The sequence below is a fragment of the Theobroma cacao genome, chromosome 8, assembly GCF_000208745.1.
Source record: "Theobroma cacao cultivar B97-61/B2 chromosome 8, Criollo_cocoa_genome_V2, whole genome shotgun sequence".
Taxonomy (NCBI): Eukaryota; Viridiplantae; Streptophyta; class Magnoliopsida; order Malvales; family Malvaceae; genus Theobroma; species Theobroma cacao.
Window position 1 is genome coordinate 12,406,802 of NC_030857.1, and position 19,664 is coordinate 12,426,465.

Genomic DNA, 19,664 nt, shown 5'->3' on the forward strand with positions numbered 1-19,664 from the left:
TTTCCAAACATTTCAGGTCTGTGGTAGCTTGTAGATACCCTATTTTGTCGAGGATTCCAATTAACATCTTTACCACACAAACAGTAGGTTTCTAGCACCAACACTGGGTGTATTTTGGGCCACTTGTCATTGTAACCATTATTGTACATTATAACTTTGTAAATTTTTGTATATGTGAATTTATTTAACTTACACATTACAAAAGATTTCTTATACGTGTTTCTATAAATATTGTTTTATATAAAAAATACTATATTTTAATCAATATTTTGAATAGTGATATTTATCTATAAATCCTTTTAAAATATTTTTGTTTTTTGATTTACTTGAGCAGAAAACTACTGGAAATTGTTTAAAATGGAATGTTTAAAAACGATTACTCACAGAAAAGACAAGAAACTGATATGTAAGCCTTGCGGGGTTCTGATTGGCATTTCGGGTAATAAGTGTCAATTGGGACGTCGCGGCGGTTGTCATGGGCTCGAGGGAGGTTCCAGGTCGTGACATGGTATCAGAGCTAGTTCCCTATTCTTAGGGTTTAACACCCTTTGAGAGGATCCAAATGGCTCTCCAAAAATTCATAGTTGCTAAGGGACAATCAATAAACAGACCACCTCTGTTTGATGGCTTTAACTATCCTTATTGGAGCACTAGGATGTCAATTTACATTAGAGCTATAGATTACGAAATGTGAGACGTCATAACTGATGGACCCTTTATTCCCTCAACCTTAAATATAGTTACCAATGAGATGATGCTTAAGCCAAGGTCTGAATGGACCGAGGCTGAAACTAAGAAAGTTCAAACAAATTTTAAGGCCATCAATAGATAGCATTGTGCCTTGACTCCCACTGAATTCAACAGAGTGTCAAGCTGTACAACAGCTAAGCAAGTATGGGATAAACTTAGAATAATCCATGAAGGGACTTCTCAAGTCAAGGAGTCCAAAATAGCTCTCTTGACACACAACTACGAAATGTTCAAAATGGAGCCTAGTGAAGACATCACTAGCATGTTAGATAGATTTACTAACATTACAAATAAATTGAGTCAACTAGGCAAACCAATACCCGAGCATGAAATAGTTAAAAGACTTCTTAAAAGTCTACCAAAAATTAGAAGCCTAAAGTGACTGCAATTCGAGAGGCTAAGGACCTAAATGTTATTGCCTTAGATGAGATTTATGGTTTTCTCCTTATTCATGAGCTGGAGCTTAAAGAGGAAGAAGAGGAAGATAGGAAGGAAGCAAAGGAAAAGAAAAAAAGTATTGCACTTAAAGTCAGCATCCTTGAAAAGAGCTGGAAGAGTTGTCATGTGGTGATGATGAAGAGTTAGCTCTGGTTGCAAGAAAATTCAGAAAGCTTATGGGCAGAAGAAACTGGAGACTAGCTAGAAGAGGATTTAGAAAAGATCACGGTGCTTCATGGAAGTTCAGAAACAAAAATGACTCCAACAAAAAGGAGGAGTTGATCTGCTATGAGTGCAAGAAACTTGGCCACTTCAAGTATGAATGTCCATTGTTGAAAGATAAGACTCCAAAGAAAAATAAAAAATCCAAGAAGGAAATGGTGGCAGCTGCATGGTCGGACAGTGACACATCAAGCTCTGAAACTAAAGATGAAAAATCTGAGGAAAGAGCAAACCTTTATTTGATGACACAAGATGATGAAACCAAGGTACCCTCATCCCTTTGCAATAATTCTTTTGATGATTTACAAGATGAGTATGAGTGCTTTTATGATGAATTTGAAAATCTCTTTTCAAAATATAAAACGTTAAAGAAGAAAGTTGTATCTCTTGAAAATTATTTGAAAAAGATGAGACAAGAGTTCAATTCTGTTTTTGAGCAAAGAAATATTTTGCAAATTGAGTTAGAACACTCAAAAACAGATTTTGAAGTTTTAAAACTAGAGCTGGACAATAAATATGATGCTTTGCAAAAATTACTTGATGAAAACATAGCTCTGAAATGTTTAAAAAATGAAACTCCAAAAGGAAATGCATACCACAAGAAGAATTCTAATTTTGCATCACCTAAATGCTATAGTTATGGAAAACATGGACATTTATCATATGATTGCTTAAAAAAAATAACCTGCAGAAAGTTAAAAGAATTTGGGTTCCAAAAGGATCTTATATTGCAACTAACACTCAAGGACCCATCAAAGTATGGGTACCTATAAAGAAAAACTGAAATTGTGTTTTGTAGGTTGAGCTGCACTTAAAGGAGACATGTTCAAGAGCTCAACTCAAGACAAAGCAGCCTTGGTACATGGACAGTGGCTGTTCACGACACATGACAGGAGATGAAATGTTATTTGCTCAGCTAGACAAAAGAAAGGGAGGTACCATATCCTTTGGTGATGATTCAAAAGGTAGAGTTCTTGGGATAGGTACGGTTGGTAAGAACTCCCAAACTCAAATAAGTCATGTGTTGTTAGTTAAGGGTTTGAAACATAATTTGTTAAGCATTAGTCAATTATGTGACAAAAGATTTAAAGTGTGTTTTGATTCAAATAAGTGTGAAGTAATAGACATAGGTACAAACAAAGTCTCATTTATAGGAAAGAGATTGAAAAATATGTATGTTGTCTTTCTTGAGGATCTTGAAATTAATAGTGAGATATGTCTTGTTGGAAATGCTAAAAATGATAGTCAGTTATGGCATAGGAGATTAGGACATGTAAGCTTGCACACTATGTCAAAATTGATTAAGAAAAACTTAGTTGTTGGGCTGCTGGATTTAAAATTTGAAAATGAGAAAATATGTGATGCTTGCTAACTAGGAAAACAAGTTAGAACATCCTTTAGAGCTAAGAAAGTTGTGTCTACATCTAGACCTCTTGAATTGTTACACATTGATCTATTTGGTCCAATAAGCACAACTAGTTTAGGAGGAAAATCTTATGGCTTTGTAATAGTTGATGATTATTCTAGATATACTTGGGTTTATTTTCTTGCTCATAAGAATGATGCTTTATCAGCTTTCATAAGTCATTGTAGGAAAGTAGAAAATGAAAAAGGACTAGCCATAGTTAGTATAAGGAGTGATCATGGAGGAGAATTTGAAAATAATGAATTTGAGAAATTTTGTAATGAAAAAGGGTTAGATCACAATTTCTCTGCACCTAGAACACCCCAGCAAAATGGAGTTGTAGAAAGGAGAAACTGAACCTTAAAGGAAATGGCTAGGACTATGCTATGTGAGAATAACCTCCCAAAATATTTTTAGGCTGAGGCAGTGATCACAGCAACTTATATACTTAATAGAGTCTCAATAAGACCCATGATATCTAAGACACCATATGAACTTTACAAGGGTAGGAAACCAAATATTTCTCACCTTAGGAGTTTTGGCTATAAATGTTTTGTATTGAACAATGGAAAACAGCCCTTAGGGAAGTTTGATGCAAAAAGTGATGAAGCAATATTTTTAAGATATGCATTAAACTCAAAGGCCTATAGAGTTTTTAACAAAAGGACTTTAACTATTGAATAATCAATCCATGTAGTTTTTGATGAGTCAAATGCTTTACAAAATGAAATCCATGTTGATGATGATGATGTAGAAATCCTAGAAAAACAAATGGAAGAAATGAGCTTAGAGAACAATAAGGATAATGAAGAAAGCTCATATGAAAGAGAAAATAAAAATCCACCTCTAAAAGATTTGCAAAGAACAGAAAATTAGCATAATGACCTTCCAAGGAGTTGGAGATTTGTAAGAGACCATCCACAATATCAAATTATAGGTGACATCTCTCAAGGAGTCAAGACTAGAAGAGAAACTAGAGAGACTTGTGAATTTTCAGCTTTCATATCTCAAATTGAGCCTAAAAACTTTGAAGAAGCTGAAAATGAGGAAAGTTGGATAATGGCCATGCAAGAGGAACTTGACCAATTCAAAAGAAATCATGTATGGTCACTAGTACCTAGACCTTCAAATCACCCTATTGTTGGCACCAAATGGGTGTTTATAAATAAGGTAGATGAGCAAGGAAATTTAGTTAGGAATAAAGTTAGATTAGTAGCACAAGGTTACAATCAAGAGGAAGGAATAGATTATGATGAAACCTTTGCACCCATAGCTAGAATTGAAGCCATAAGGTTGTTGTTAGCCTTTGCATGCTTTATGAACTTCAAATTGTACCACATGGATGTAAAAAGTACATTTTTAAATGGATTCATTCAAGAGGAAATATATGTTGAACAACCACCAGGTTTTAAAGATGTTGAAAAATCAGATCATGTTTTTAAACTTCATAAAGCCTTGTATGGATTGAAACAAGCTCCTAGAGCTTGGTATGAAAGGCTTTCAAAATTTCTAGTTGAAAAATGTTATGTTAGAGGCAGCATCGATACTACATTGTTCATTAAAAGATACTTGAATGATTTAATTGTCGGACAAATATATGTGGATGGCATTGTATTTGGTGCAACTAATAAAGTTTTATGCAAGAATTTTGCTAAAGAAATGCAAGGTGAATTTGAGATGAACATGATGGGAGATTTGAAGTACTTTCTTGGTCTTCAAATTAAGCAAAGTGAGGAAAGAATCTTCATCAATCAAGAAAGATACACTCAAGATATGCTAAAAAAGTTCAATATGCTGAAGATGAAACCAATCTCCACACCTATAAGTCCATCCATAAGACTTGATCTAGATGAAAAAGGAAAGAATGTAGATTAAAAGCTATATAGAGGTATGATCGGTTCACTACTTTACTTAACAGCAAGCGGACCAGATATTCAATTTAGTGTGTATTTAATGTGCTAGATTTTAATCACAACCTAAAAAATAACACCTAACAACTGTTAAGAGAATTTTTAGATACCTCTAGAGAATCAACTTTTAGCTTAGTTGGATATTCAGATGCTGATTTTGCTGGCACCAAAACTGACACGAAGAGTACTAGTGAAACATGCCAATTTCTAGGTAGCATGCTTGTGTCATGGTCCAGCAAAAAACAAAATTTAGTAGCTTTATGACAGCTGAAGCAGAGTATATATCACTAGGTAGTTGCTGTGCACAAATTCTTTGGATTAAACAACAATTGAAAGACTACGGAATGACTATGCACAACGTACCAATATACTGTTGTAAAACTCGACTCTATAAACACATGTCATGACATACATGCACTGAGTAGCATGTTATTATACTAGGAAAGCACCTAAGAATAGACGAAACCCGGTATCGTACCTAACGGTACACTTGAGTTGATTTAACCTTAAACTAGTTCAAATAGGAATTGTAGGATGAAATTTAATATTTTATAGTCCAAGAATGACTAAAAATGATTGTTCGGAGTTCGAGGGTTCATTTGAGGTAAAATTGGAAATTTTGATGTTCAGGGGTAAAATCGTAATTTTACAACTTGCAGACAAAATTTGAGATTTTGAGAGAATTTAGATCAAATTTGACAAATTGGGGAATGGTATGAGTATAAGGGATGAAAAATATGTCTATGGGCAATTTTTCAGTTTTTTAGGCAAAAATGTAATTTTTGACTTTTACGGGGGTAAAAGTGTAAATTTCAAAAATTACTCCACCGAGACTTTGGATAAGTCTTAGAATTTTATCTAGCTATGGATATGTGGGACAAGTGTATGGTGAAAATTTGGAAACAAATGGATGAAATTTTAAAAATGGACCAATGGGAAAGTGACACGTGGCATTTTTTTTAATGATATAATATTATTTTAATGAAAAGTCAACCCATTTAAACCCCATTTTAAGTGCTGGCCGGCCATAAGGAAGAACAAGAGAGGAAAGGAAGAACAAAAGAAAAACCAAAGAGAAACAAGAAGATTCAAAGGGGAATTCGCGTTTTTTCGCCCGTTTACGCATCTAACGGTAAGATTTTTCGATTTTAGCTTGATTTCTACCTTTCCTATGCCTTTATTTCCATTAAGCATGCTTGAGGAGAGAGATCAAAAAGTGATATCAAGGGCTGGACGAAATTCTAGAGGAGAGATTTTGGAATTTTTAGGTTTTGATTTTTAGTTAAATTGGTAGTTTTAGTTAGTTAAATGTGTATAGAAATTAAATTGGGCAAGAAAGCATGAAATTTTCACAATACCCACCCCTGGCTGAATATGGATTGATGTACAATGATGATGAACTGATTTTTATTCTAAGAAAAATGAAGAGAAAATGGTGAAAAATGGTTAAATGTGATAGAAAAACAAAGTGGAAAATTAACCGAGTTAATGTCCCATTTTTGGCCGAATTTTCCAAGGAAGAGAGTGAGCTAATTTTGGTGATTTTAGAGGAATATTGGCTGATAATTAATGGTTAGAAATGTTGGAGAGAGAATGGGACAATTTAGAGCTAAAATGGAGCGCGTTAGCAATTTATCGAGTAAAGTACCAAAAATAGGTTAATAACGCGTTTAAGCCGTTTTAGGCTATTGCATTTCATACCATGCATTAGTATAGGATATAAGTCAATTATATAGTGATTTAGCATCAATGTGGTGAATTGGGTAAATTTTGCAATGTGTCTAGGAGGAGAGTCTTTCGGTAAAGGTAAGGAAGTCGTACCTAACCAACAGTGATCGGGGCACCTAGGAAGCATTTCATCTGTACAAACAGTGAGTAAACCTATTATTATTGTAAATTATCTAGAGTTTATTTTTAAATGATCTTTATGGATTTTATGAAATGAAAATGAGATTAAAATGGGATTTTTGATGTTTTAAAAATAAATGTGACAAATAAAAAATATATTGTGTTGATTATGAAATTGAGTAATTGGAGGTTGACAATTATTTTGAAATATATATTTTCCTATGAATGGCTTATGAAATATGAGTATAGGTGGCTATATTTGATAAATTGCATTGGGAATTTATGTAAGCTATTTTTACTATGCAAGCTGGATAAATAAATAAAAGCCACGTTATACTGTCGAAATTTTATTAAAATTGGTGGGTTAGTCACTGCAGTGACGGGTTTCCGTGGACTGCCTATTAAAAGGGCACGGTAAACCCGATTTCATAGTTACTTCGGTTGTAGAGGCGAGGAGGGTAACTCCTGGGGTAGTCTTAGAGTTCACTTCACGTCGAACCCCCACGTGAATGTGTAACTTAGCCAACGCCAAGGAACGACTTGTTTTCAAAACTAGAATGTGTTTAACATGTAAATATCTTAATAACCTTGGCGGACTAGGTTAGATGCCTCGGCCAAGGTATCCCCGAGGACTAGATTTTGGCTTGAGCCATGTTTTTAATAAAGGTTATGAGCCTTGACAACTATTTTGGTAAATTACAAATGTTTTATGGTTTAAGAAAGAAATTGAAAACCTTATGAAATGGTTTGTGATTTGTTGTTTAAACTTGCCTCCTTGTTACTCGCCTTTAGATATTTATGATAATGTCTGTTTATTCATTGGGATTGCAAAATCTCACCCACCTCCTTTCCAAACATTTCAGGTCTGTGGTAGCTTATAGATACCCTATTTTGTCGAGGATTCCAGTTGATATCTCTACCACACGGACAGTAGGTTTCTAGCACCAACACTAGGTGTATTTTGGGCCACTTGTCATTGTAACCATTATTGTACATTATGACTTAGTAAATTTTTGCATGTATGAATTTATTTTACTTACACATTACAAAAGGTTTCTTACACGTGTTTCTATGAATATTGTTTTATATAAAAATGCTATATTTTAATCAATATTTTGCATAGTGATATTTGTCTATAAATCCTTTTTTTAAAAAATTTCTTTGGATTTATTTGAGCCGGAAACGACCGGTAATTGTTTTAAATGGAATGTTTAACAACGATTGCTCACAGGAAAGGAAAGAAACTGATATGTAAGCCTTGCGGGGTTCCGATTGGCATTCCGGGTAATGAGTGTCAATCGGGACGTCACGGTGGTTGTCATGGGCCCGAGGGAGGTTTCGGGTCGTGACAACTGTGATAACACAAGTGCAATTAATATATCAAAAAATCCTGTGCAGCACTCTAGAACAAAACACATTAAGATTAGACATCATTTTGTTAGAGACCATGTAGTGAAAAATGATGTTAAAATTGAATTTGTGAATACTTTGCATCAACTAGCTGATATTTTTACTAAACCACTGAATGAAGATAGATTCTGTGAAATTAGAAGAAATCTAGGTATGATTAGTCAATAGGAATTGTAAGAAAATCTTTGGCTCATACACATGAAATAGAATGCATTTAGTCGACTAATATGAATCTTAGTCAACTAAAAGTGTTCTGGTAGCATTAAATAATAAGACTCAGTGAATAAAATAAGGAAGGAATAAAATATTATAAAAAATATGTGTATCGGGTAATAAGGAAAGAAAAAATACTGCCTAAAGTGAATAACCAAAATTTAGAGGCAGTTTTGACATTTTGAGCAAATAGAATAGGGCAATATTTAAGGGGGAGGCTGATAGTTCTTTTAGGAATTAACTACTAACAACTTCTCTTTTTCTCTCCCCTGAAACTCGAGCCTTTGAAACTGAAACCCATTTTTTCACATTTTCCTTTGAGATTGATTCAAACCCTTACCATTTAGACAAAACCCCAGTCAGAAAAATTCTTGATTCAAAATGGGAAAAACCTCACAGAGTAAAGAAATCATTGAAAAGAAGAAAGGAAAAAGGCCACTGGAAGAAGGGCCTAAAGCGAAAATACTGAAGAAGAAACAAAAAATTACGTCTGCATTCGTGAAAGAGATATATGAGAAACTGAAAGAAAAGAAGTAGAAAATAGAAAGGAAGAAGGACAATGAATCCACACTCAAGAAAGTTACTAGCTTTTCTTCTTCTAATTTCAGAAATAAGATACATGAACTGAGGTTTAAAAAAATTGAGAATGCACCTATTACTTGTGGCCAATATATTGATTGGAAGAGCTAGTTTATCCAACTATTTTGATGAACTGAAACTAAAAGGATATAGCACTTTTAAGAATATATCCTACAGTGCAAGTCTGGTAAAGGAGTTCTATTCCAGTATTGCTTTTGGAAAAAAAGAATTAGAGGATTCTGATGACTATGTAGAAATGGTTTGAATGTGTATTTCAATGGGAAAGAATTTGTTGTCACTACTGATGATTTAGGTAGCTTACTGAAAATCGAGTGTGAAGAGGTGAGTATGAGTTCCTAGAGAAATACGATCCTTCATCATTATGGGAAATCAACACCGAGAGGAAGGAAAAGTATTCTTCAAAGAGCAATTTTGATCTAATAAACAGCCCCCAAATAAGGATTCTGCACTACTTTGTAGCAGCAAACATTCAGGGCAGAAGTGGAAGTTTAAGTTACATCAGCCTTCAAGATCTTTGGCTAATGGAACATGCTTTCAATGGGGTTGCTCTGAATATAGGCAAGTTCATGATTGAAAAGATGAGAAGAGCTTGCAAACTTGATAAAGTCAACCTGCCTTATGGAAATGTCATCACATCCCTTGTGCAGAAAAGGGAGTTTGGGCCAAGAAGTATGAAATGGACATGGTAAAGACTAAAGATCAAGCCATTTACTATGGCAGTTTGATCAAAATGGGGTACAAGCTGGATTGAGAGAAATTCACTAAAACACTCAAAGTCTCTGCTATACTAGCACCAACCGAGGCACTATCCTCTTAATTCTCTAGTGAAATGATTTTTAATCTATTGATGAGGATAGATGGAAAGCTTACTGATCAATGAGCTAGATTACAGAGAATTAAAGAAAAAGTTACTACACTAGAAAATGAACTGAAAGGGATAGAAAAGCCATCAGAACCTACTGCTGTAGATTCCTCTGAAACACCAAGTGTTGCACCAGCACAGCAAGGTGCTAAGGATTCAGCTCTATAAGTAGAAGGGTATGTTCCTCATGAAGCTAGTCATGGTGTTTTGGCTAAAGGCTTCACTTATAGAACTGCCAGTCTTGTTCTTCAGACCGAGGACTTTCATCCTAGTGTTGATCAACTAGCTAAGGCTCCATCATCTAAACACTAGAGTAAGGATATATCAGAACAAGGAACAGAAGTAATTGGTTTAGGATCTGAGAAACAACAGCCCTCTACTCCTAATGCAAAATAAATATCCATTATGGAAATTTTCCACCAAATAGTTAGGGAGGAACAAGCTGAGAAAAAAGCAGTTAAGGGCAAAGCTCAGTAAACAGCATCTGCACCAGCCCCCAAAATGAAGGCCAAATCTGAAAAAAGAAAACAAAAAGTTACAACAGCACCACAGCCAGAAACAAAACCACCCAGCAAAGGAAAGAAAACAATGGCAACAAAGATAGCATTTCTCAAAAGAAAGAAGTCCTCTCGATTGGCAGAGAAATCCAAACCAGCTCCAGTCTCTTCTCCCTAAAATCCAGTCAATGTCTCTGAAAATCCTCACCAGAACCTTCCCCTAAAAAATCATCACCTCTACGATAACCTTCTTCTTTTCCTCTGAATCCTTTTTATAACACTAAATCCTCATCCTCAAACACCTCAGATGACTAGAAACCCCTTGATTTGATGCTAACAAAAAGGTGGAGTAGAGTGGCAAGAATCAGGGAAGCAAGAACTTAGAGTAGCAGGAACCAGAATCAGGGAAGCAGGAACCTAGAAGCAAGAACCTAAAGTAGAAAGAACCAGGGAAGCAGGAACCTAAGAATTAATTAAAAAAAATGTTAGGGTAGAGGTACCAGGAATTATTAAAAAGGAACAAGGGGCATTTTAGGAATATTGACTGTTGTTTTTGTTTTCTTGCTGGTTATGCCATGATGGCACTTGAACACTCAGTTTTAATTTTGTTATCTATATAGTTGTTTAGCTAATGGATGCTGATATGATTATGATGTTTGATTGCTAAAAATTGAAGTTTGCTGATATTTTGCTATCCTTGGTATTTTTACTATTGTTGACAAAATCTGTTGCTGCATCAATATTGAATTATATGCTGACAATTAGTTTCTGTGAATAATTTCTGTTTGTGAATAGATATAGATGCTATGTATAATGTATCGATTGAAACATAAATGATGAAGACAAAATCTTATATAAATTAACTGTTGACAGCTGCTAGAACTTTGATGAAAATCTGTCAACACTTACTGCTAAAAGTTTAATGATAATCTGGTAATACTTACTTGTTGGAAATCACTCTATATTGCTGCACATATGTGTACTCTAAATGTACAATGTTATTTTCTATATAACAAGAATAAAATTTGTTGGAATTAAGTAAGCAAAATAAGCACACACTAAGGGATAACATGTCACCACCCCGGTACTCCCCTCGAGCTCATGACAATCGTCGCGGTGTCTCAATAAACACTCATCACCCGAAATTCCAACCGGAATCCCATAAGGCTTCAATATCAGTTTCTCATTTTCTCTTGTGAGTAATTATTGCCAAATATCACATTCTAAAAGATTTTAAAGTATTTCCAACTTAAAACAATAAAAAAAAAATTTTCATCTCACAGGGGTATTTTGGTCATTTTTCTTTAAAATTCGATACCAGCTAATAATGTAGTATATAAGTACAGAACACATATTTCAAAATCAAAAATAAATTTAGATGTCTAAAACATTCGTTTAAAGTGAAATTATGATTGTTAGAATAAAACAAAAATATTAAACAAAATATTCTATTTTCTTATAAACAATATTTTTAGAACACTGCGTAAATAATTTTTTTTACAACGTCAAAGCAAAATAAATTCCTACATATAGTAATACAAATAACTAGAGTATGTAATTTAATTTACAGTGACATGTGGACCCCCCGTGACAAAAATAAACGAAAGCTACAAACCTACAGTTTTTGAGAAAGTAAAGCCAACTGTAGCCTTCGACGATATCAGCTATCTATAGCTTATACTAAGCCCGAAATGGGTGGAAAGGAGGGTGGTGACATTATAAAATCCCAGTGAGTAAACAAACATCATTCAAAATATCTAAAGTCGAGTAAAAGGAGACGATTAAAATATTTCATCTAAATATGTATTTCATAACATAAACATTCATTTCATTTAAATAGTCAACATGGCTTATGAGTATCTTAAAAGCTTGGCTCCTACCAAAATCATTCTCGGGAATACCTTAGCCGAGGTATTTAACCAAGTCCGCCAAGGCTATTAAAAATTTCGCATACACATAAACAATTTTTTTTTTCGTTTGAAAAACATAATCGTTCCTTGGCATTAGCGGAGTTCATCACCACGAGGTGGTTCGGCGTGACGTGAACTCTAACCATACCTCAAGAGATACCTTACGCGCCTCTCCTACCGAGGTACATATATAACCGGATTATGTGCCCCTTTAATAGGCTAGTCCACAGAACCCGTCCACTGCAGCAAGCTAAACCCACCATACAATAAAATTTTGACAGTATGACATGACTAATATTATACTACCCAGCCTATAAATGTAAAACAGAACAATTCATACAATTCACAAACCACAACTCCAGCCAGTCATGCCAACACATTATCATAAGCCATCAATTAGAACCAGAAATTACAACACATCAAGTGGTCTCCAGTTACTCTATTTTCAAAGCCATCGTTCAATTTCAAGACAATTTATAAAATCTTTTCATTTAAACACATTTTGTTTATAAAACCAAAAAATTAACCATTGAAACTCATTTTTCATAAAATTCACAAAATCGGATAAAAAGACCACTTTAGATAATTAAAATGATGATAAGGTTACTCACTATTTCTAGAGTCGAATTTCTAGAGTACTCTGACTACCGATCCTCGGGTACAATTTCTTTGCCCTTAGAGGAGGATTCACCACCTAGACATGATGCAAAATCGAGAAACCTACTACATTGGTACTAAATCGAAATTAAACTAATTTAGACTACTAATGCATGATATGGAATGCAAAATGCACGGGTAACCATCTAAACTCGATATTGGCCTAATTCGTCTTATCACTTGATTAATTGGCCAACGCATCCAATTTAGCTCCGAATTGCTCCATTTCTTTTCCAATACCTTAATTCATTAAACATAAGTCAAATAACCTAAAATTTGACAAAACCATCTTCACTTTTCTTCTTAGAATTTTCGTTCAGTAATGGTGCATTAACACCGTGATTTTTCTTACTACTTTTCCACACCATAATTCATCATTTTCTAACCAATTCTCCAAAAATAAAAATCAAATTCATCCTCACTCCATACAAGGTAGGTTCGACCATTGATGGGTGATGGGAAAACTGAATTCTTTTCTTATTGTTTTGCTTCTAGACATGGTAAACTAACTAAAAACACTAACATAACTTGAAGTCAAATCAATCCAACATCATTCTCTCTCCATACCCATTCGGCTAGCCATGAATTCACCATGAAAACATGAAATTTAACCATGAAAAATAAGGAGAAATGCTTAAGGAAAATAGATTTCAAGTTTAAATTGAGAAATCCTACCTTTTTCTCTTGTTTTCCTTGATTTTTCACACTTTTTCTTTGAATTTTTCCACCTAGGGTTCTTGTTCTTTCTTTTCTTCCTTTGTTCTTCTTTGGTTCTTGTTTTGGCTGGCCATATGAATGAGAAATAGGCTGATTTTATGTTAATTTAAAGCTAAATAATAAATGGATATAAACTTGACACATGTCACCATTCCATTGGTCCATGTGTCATACTTACCCATTAAGCAATCTCTCTCCACCACTTAAATTTCCTCAATTATCCATGATAATATTGGGTAAAATCTATGTGCTGGATAAGTGTTGGGTGGTGTAAAATTACAATTTTACCTTTAAGGTGGCAAAATGACTATTTTACCCTTATGCTAGAAAAAATGTTGGAATTAAAATTTTTCACTTCTCAAACTCAAATTATACTCCAAATGATCAATCTTAGTCAAAAATTTCATCCAAGACTCACATCTTAACCTCGGGTGGCAAAATGACCATATTACCCCTAGATCATGAAAATTCCAATTTGACTCCAAATCGGTCCTCGAACTCCGAATCACCATTTTAAGTCATTCTGGGACTTTAAAATTTTCAATTTCATCTTAAAATCTCTCTTTGATCTAGTTCGAGGCTTAATTCAACTTAGTTGCACCACTAAGTACACTATCGACTTTTTACAATTTTTCGGGACTTTCCTAGTATGCAAGCATATTGTCAATCACATGAATGACATGGCAAGTATTTTATAGAGTCAGGCTTGACACAGCATATGCTTAAGGGGAGCAATCCTCATTTTCTGCAGAAACTAAAATGAGTAAAAAGACACTATGTTGTTAATCAAGGAATGTTTTGTCATCATCAAAAAAGGGGAGATTGTTGGCTCCATTAGTTTTTGATGATAAGAAAACATTCTCATTCATTTGTGTCTAATGCCTTTACTTGAGTGTGCAGGAAAATTAATGTATGAAATTAATAAATCAATCTTTCAAAGTGTATATCAAAAGAAAAAGGGAGATAAAAATAATAAGACATGACTACTTAACAAGGAGGAAGCTCATTAGTTGAATAAGGAAGAATGTTGGTTGGCCAAGATTCAAATTGGAGAAATGGCGGGCTAAAGAATATTGAGAAATAGAACCAACATAGTCGACCAAGAAATGGGCTAGTCGACTAAGTGCTTACTGCTAGAACTGGTAGACACAAGAAGCAGAAAACAGAGACGACTTAGTCGACTAAAATATCGGTTAGTAGACTAAAAGCATTCTGTCTACAAGTTTGAAAACTGCACTAAAAGACAAAGTAACGGCTAGAATCGACTCTCAACTATCTCCGACCGGCTAGAAAACTGTCAAATTGTCAAACTGTCATCAGAGATGTTTCTCCAAGTATAAAAGAGTCTTCCAACAGTTACAAACAAGTTTTTGAGAGAATTGAAGGCTTTCAAGTGATATAAAGCTAAAAAACCAAAAAATTTCTTCTTCATCTCACTGCACTTAAATGCCTATCTTTTGTTATTGTATTATGCACTCAACCTTGTACCATTTAGATCAATTTGTGATCATAGGTACTTTCTTTTACTTCTCTTCTTGTATTCTTAGAGTGAAGGAGTCACTCTAAGTGGTTGTTTCAAGCTAGGTTTGCTTGAATGTGTTAAGGTTCTAACTTAGCCTCAAAAAGTTAGGTGTTGGGTTCTAGTTTAGCCCGTGAAAAACTAGTGCAAAAGGTTTTGGCTGAGCCTGGTAAAAGCCATTGTAAAGCTTGGTGAAAGCTTGTGAATTTCACTGGTTTCTAGTGGATTGTTTGGAAAATCTTTGGTTGGATAATCAAGGTAGTGAATGTAGGTCTTGGACCGAACCACTATAAATTACTGCGCTTTGTTTACTCTGTTTTTATTTTCTTTGTTCTGAAAATTAGTTCCTCATCTTGTCAAGAGTCGATTTGTGCTATTCACCCCCCCTCTAGCACATATTATTGGGACCAACACAAATAATTATTGTCATGACCCGAAACTCTCATCGAGCCCGTGACAATCGTCGGGAGGTCTCGATAGACATTCATTACCCGAAATGTCAATCGAAACCTCGCAATGCTTAACATTTATTTTTCTCGCTTCCCCTGTGAGTATTAGTCACTAAAATTATGTTTTGAGAGATTGTAAACTATTTCCAAATCAAAACAATAGAAAAACAAATTTTTTTCTCACTGGGGCATTTTGGTCATTTTTTCTCAAAAATTTTGAAATTCGCTAAAAATGTAGTATGCGAGTACAAAATACATAATTCATAATCAAAAATAAATTTGGATGTCTAAAACATTCGTTTAAAATGAAATTATGACTATTAGAATAAAATAAAAATATCGAATAAAATATTCAATTTTCTCATAAAATAATATTTTTAGAACAGTGCATACATAATTTTTATAGCGTAAAAGCAAAATAAATTCATAAATATCGTAATGCAGTCAGCCGGAGTATTTAATTTAATTTACAGTAACAAGTGGGCCCTCGAATAACCAAAAGTAAGAAAGATTGTGAACCTACAGTTTGGAGGATGCAAATCCAATGGTGGTCCTCGATGAAATCAGCTATCTATAGACTATCCTGAGCCTAAAATAGGTGGAAAGGAGGGAGGTGAGATTATTTAATCCTAGTGAGTAAACAAATAACATCTAAAATATCTAAAGTCGAGTAAATGGAGACAGATAAAATAGTTTAACATAATGAAATTCATCACCTTTCAACTTGTTTCAACCAAATAAAATCAATTCATATAAATCGAGTAATCAACATGGCTTATGAATTTCTTAAAACTTTGGCTCGTGTCAAAATCATTCTCATACCCAGTTATCAGGGATGCCTTGATCGAGGGTTATCCCAACTGAGTCCGCCAAGGCTGTTAAAAAGTTATGTATGAATAAATCATGTTTTTATTTTGAAAACATAACTGTTCCTTGGCGTTGGCTAAGTTCACCCTTACGTGGTGGTTTGGTATGAAGTGAACTCTAAAGTTATACCTCAGGAGTTACCCTACTCGCCTCTCCAACCGAGGTAAAATATAACGGTATTCCGTGCCCCTCTAATAGGCTGGTCCACAAAAAACTCGCCCACTGCAGCAAGTTAAACCCACCATATAATAAAATTTGCAATAGCATGACATGGCAATTATTTTATTTTATTTTATTTTGCAGCCTTTCAAGGTAAATCAATAATTTATACATTTCCAACACATTTATCAAATCAACCATTCATGCCAATATTGCCACAAGCCAATCAATTAGAATCATGAATTTACAACACACAAAAACAGTCTCCAATTACTCTATTTTCAAACCATCATTCAATTTTAAAACAATTTTATAAAATCATTTTCATTAAATCACATTTTGTTTAAAAATCGAAAAATTTATCATTTAATTGATTTTCCATGAAATTCACAAAGTCGAATAAAACATAGTTTAGATAATTAAGATGATGATAAGGTTACTTACTATTTCAGGAGTCGAATTCCCAATACTCCGATTCTTGATCCTCGAGTACTATCTCTTTACTTTTGCCAAAATGCTCACCACCTAGACATAATGCACAATAAGCCATTTACTACATTTGTGCTAAATTGTTATAAAACCAATTCAGGCTTTATACTAATGTATGAAATGGGATGCAAATTGTTCGGATTATTGTCTAAACATGGTATTCTACACAAATTCAATTGTGTACCTAAATTAAACGGTATTGGCCTAATTCGATCTATCACTCGATTAATTGGCCAATACGTCCAATTCAACTCTAAATAATTTCATTTTTCTCCCAATACTCCAAATCATCAAACACAAATTAAATAACTTGAAATATGGCAAAATCATCCTCACATTTTTTCTTGGTAAATTCGGCCATGGTGGGTGCATCAACATTATAATTTTGCCTACTTGATTCTCATACCATAAATCACTAATTCCTAACCAAATCACTTGAAATAAAATCAAAATCATCCTCAATATTCCACATGGAGAATTCAGCCAATGATGGGTGATGGGAGAACATGAATTTTTCTTGCTTGATTTTCATGGTACACATCACCAATCAACTAAAAACACTAAAATACATTGAAATCTAACCAAATCAAGCATCAAAACCTCTCTCCTAGGGTTTGATCAGCACACTATCCTTCATGATATCTTGTGATTCAACCATGGAAAATGCAAAATAATGCATGGGAAAGGTAGATCACAAGTCAAAATCAAGAAATTTTACCTTTGATTGCTTGATTACTTGAATTTTCACACTTTTCCCTTGAATTTTTCCACCTAGGGTTTGTGTTCTTCTTTTCTTCCTTTGTTCTTGCTTCGTTCTTCCTTTGGCTGGCCATATGAAGAGAAATGGGCTGATTTTATGCTGATTTTTAAGCCAAAAAATAAATGGATATAAATTTGACACATGTCACCATTCCATTGGTCCATGTGTCATACTTAGCCATTAAGCAATCTCTCTCCACCAATTAAATTTTCTCAATTATCCATGATAATATAGGGTAAAATCCATATGCTAGACAAGTGTTTGGTGGTGTAAAATTACAATTTTGCCCCTAAGGTGGCAAAATGACTATATTTACCCCTATGCTCGAAAAAATGTCGAAATTAAAATTTTTCACTTCTCAAACTCAAATTATGTTCTAAATAGTCAATCTTGATCAAAAACTTCTTCCAACATTCCAATTTTAACCTTGGGTGGCAAAATGACCATTTTGCCCTTGAGTCATGAAAATTATAATTTGACTAGTTCGAACTCCGAATCACCATTTTAAGTCATTTTGGGGTTTTAAAATTCTTAATTTCATCTTAAAATCTCTATTTGGACTAGTTCGAGGCTTAATTCAACTTAATTGTACCATTTGGTACATTACTATCCTTTAACGATTTTCGAGGTACCCAAATAAGCAAACATGCATTCTTATGTAAGAATGGCATAATAAACATATTGTAGAGTCGAGCTTGACAATTATCCTCAAAGAACTTATTAACACTAAATCACAAGTCTTTGAAAGCTCTCCCTTTAAATTTTAACAATTCCGAATTTGTATATCAAATTGCATATCATTCAAATTCAAATTCAATTATTTCTTGCTAGCTTCCAACTAACATTTCAGCATTTCAATTATATACCACTCAATCATATTCATTTCAGTTACCTTTAAGAGCCAATTAACTTTAACAGCATACTTCATCCTAAGCTTCAATTCTAATTTCCAACAAGCTCATTCCTTCATTCAATCTTTTAACAACAGCATATACAATAAGGTTTATAAATTTTCAATTCACATAAACACTTCTTTTCTAATTCGTGTCTAAATATATCATGTATAAAAATTCTAGAGTTCAAATCTCATTCCTCTCAATGGCTTAACACACTTAAATGTCAATTCCAGCAACTTCTTTTTTTACTTCTCCAATACTGTCATGACCTGGTACTCCCCTCGAGCCCGTGACAACCGTCGCGAAGCCTCGACAGATATTTTTCACCCCGAATGCCAATCGAAACCTTGCAAGGCTCTCGTATCAGCTTTCTCATCTCCCCAGTGAGCGACAATTATTAAATCTCACGTTTCAAGAAAACAATAGTCGTTTCCAAATCAAAATAATAAAATATTATTTTCTTGCTCACAGGGGCATTTTCATCATTTTTCTTCAAAAATACCGAAACTCGCCAAAAACATGGTGTGTGGGCGAAAAACACATGTTTCATAATTAAAAGTAAATTTAGATGTCTAAAATAATTATTTGAAATGAAATTATAATTGTTTGAATAAAATAATAATATTCAATAAAATATTCTATTTTCTAAATAAAAATATAATAATATTTATAGAGAAATTCGTAATTTGTTTTTATAGTGTAAAAGCTAAATATATTCATACGTATTTTAGAGCAGATAACTGAAGTATAAAATTACTTTTACAGTGACACGTGAGCCCCCAACTAACCAATAAGGTGCGAGTCTGTGAACCTATAATTTTGTCGATGCAAGGCTAACTGAAGTCCTTGATGCAATCGGCTATCTACCTGCTATCCCGAGCCTGAAATGTGGAGAATTGAGAGTGGTGAGATTATAAAATCCCAATGAGTAAACAGATACCATCTAAACTATCTAAAGGCGAGTAAATGGAGACGAATTAAAATATTCTTTTCCAATATATGTTTCATAACATGAATATTCAGTTTACTCAATTAATCAACATGGCTTATATATCTCACAAAACTTGGCTCCTGCCAAAATCATTC

General features: G+C 33.9%; 1 protein-coding gene across 1 annotated transcript in view; it reads left to right on the top strand.

The window, feature by feature from the left end:
• LOC108663030 overlaps positions 1-9,370 on the top strand; it is a 24,558-nt gene extending 15,188 nt beyond the window's left edge. The window contains exons 3-4 of the mRNA XM_018125516.1: positions 9,062-9,117; positions 9,224-9,370. Coding sequence (XP_017981005.1) covers positions 9,062-9,117; positions 9,224-9,370 — 203 coding nt within the window. The remainder of the gene's footprint in view (positions 1-9,061; positions 9,118-9,223) is intronic.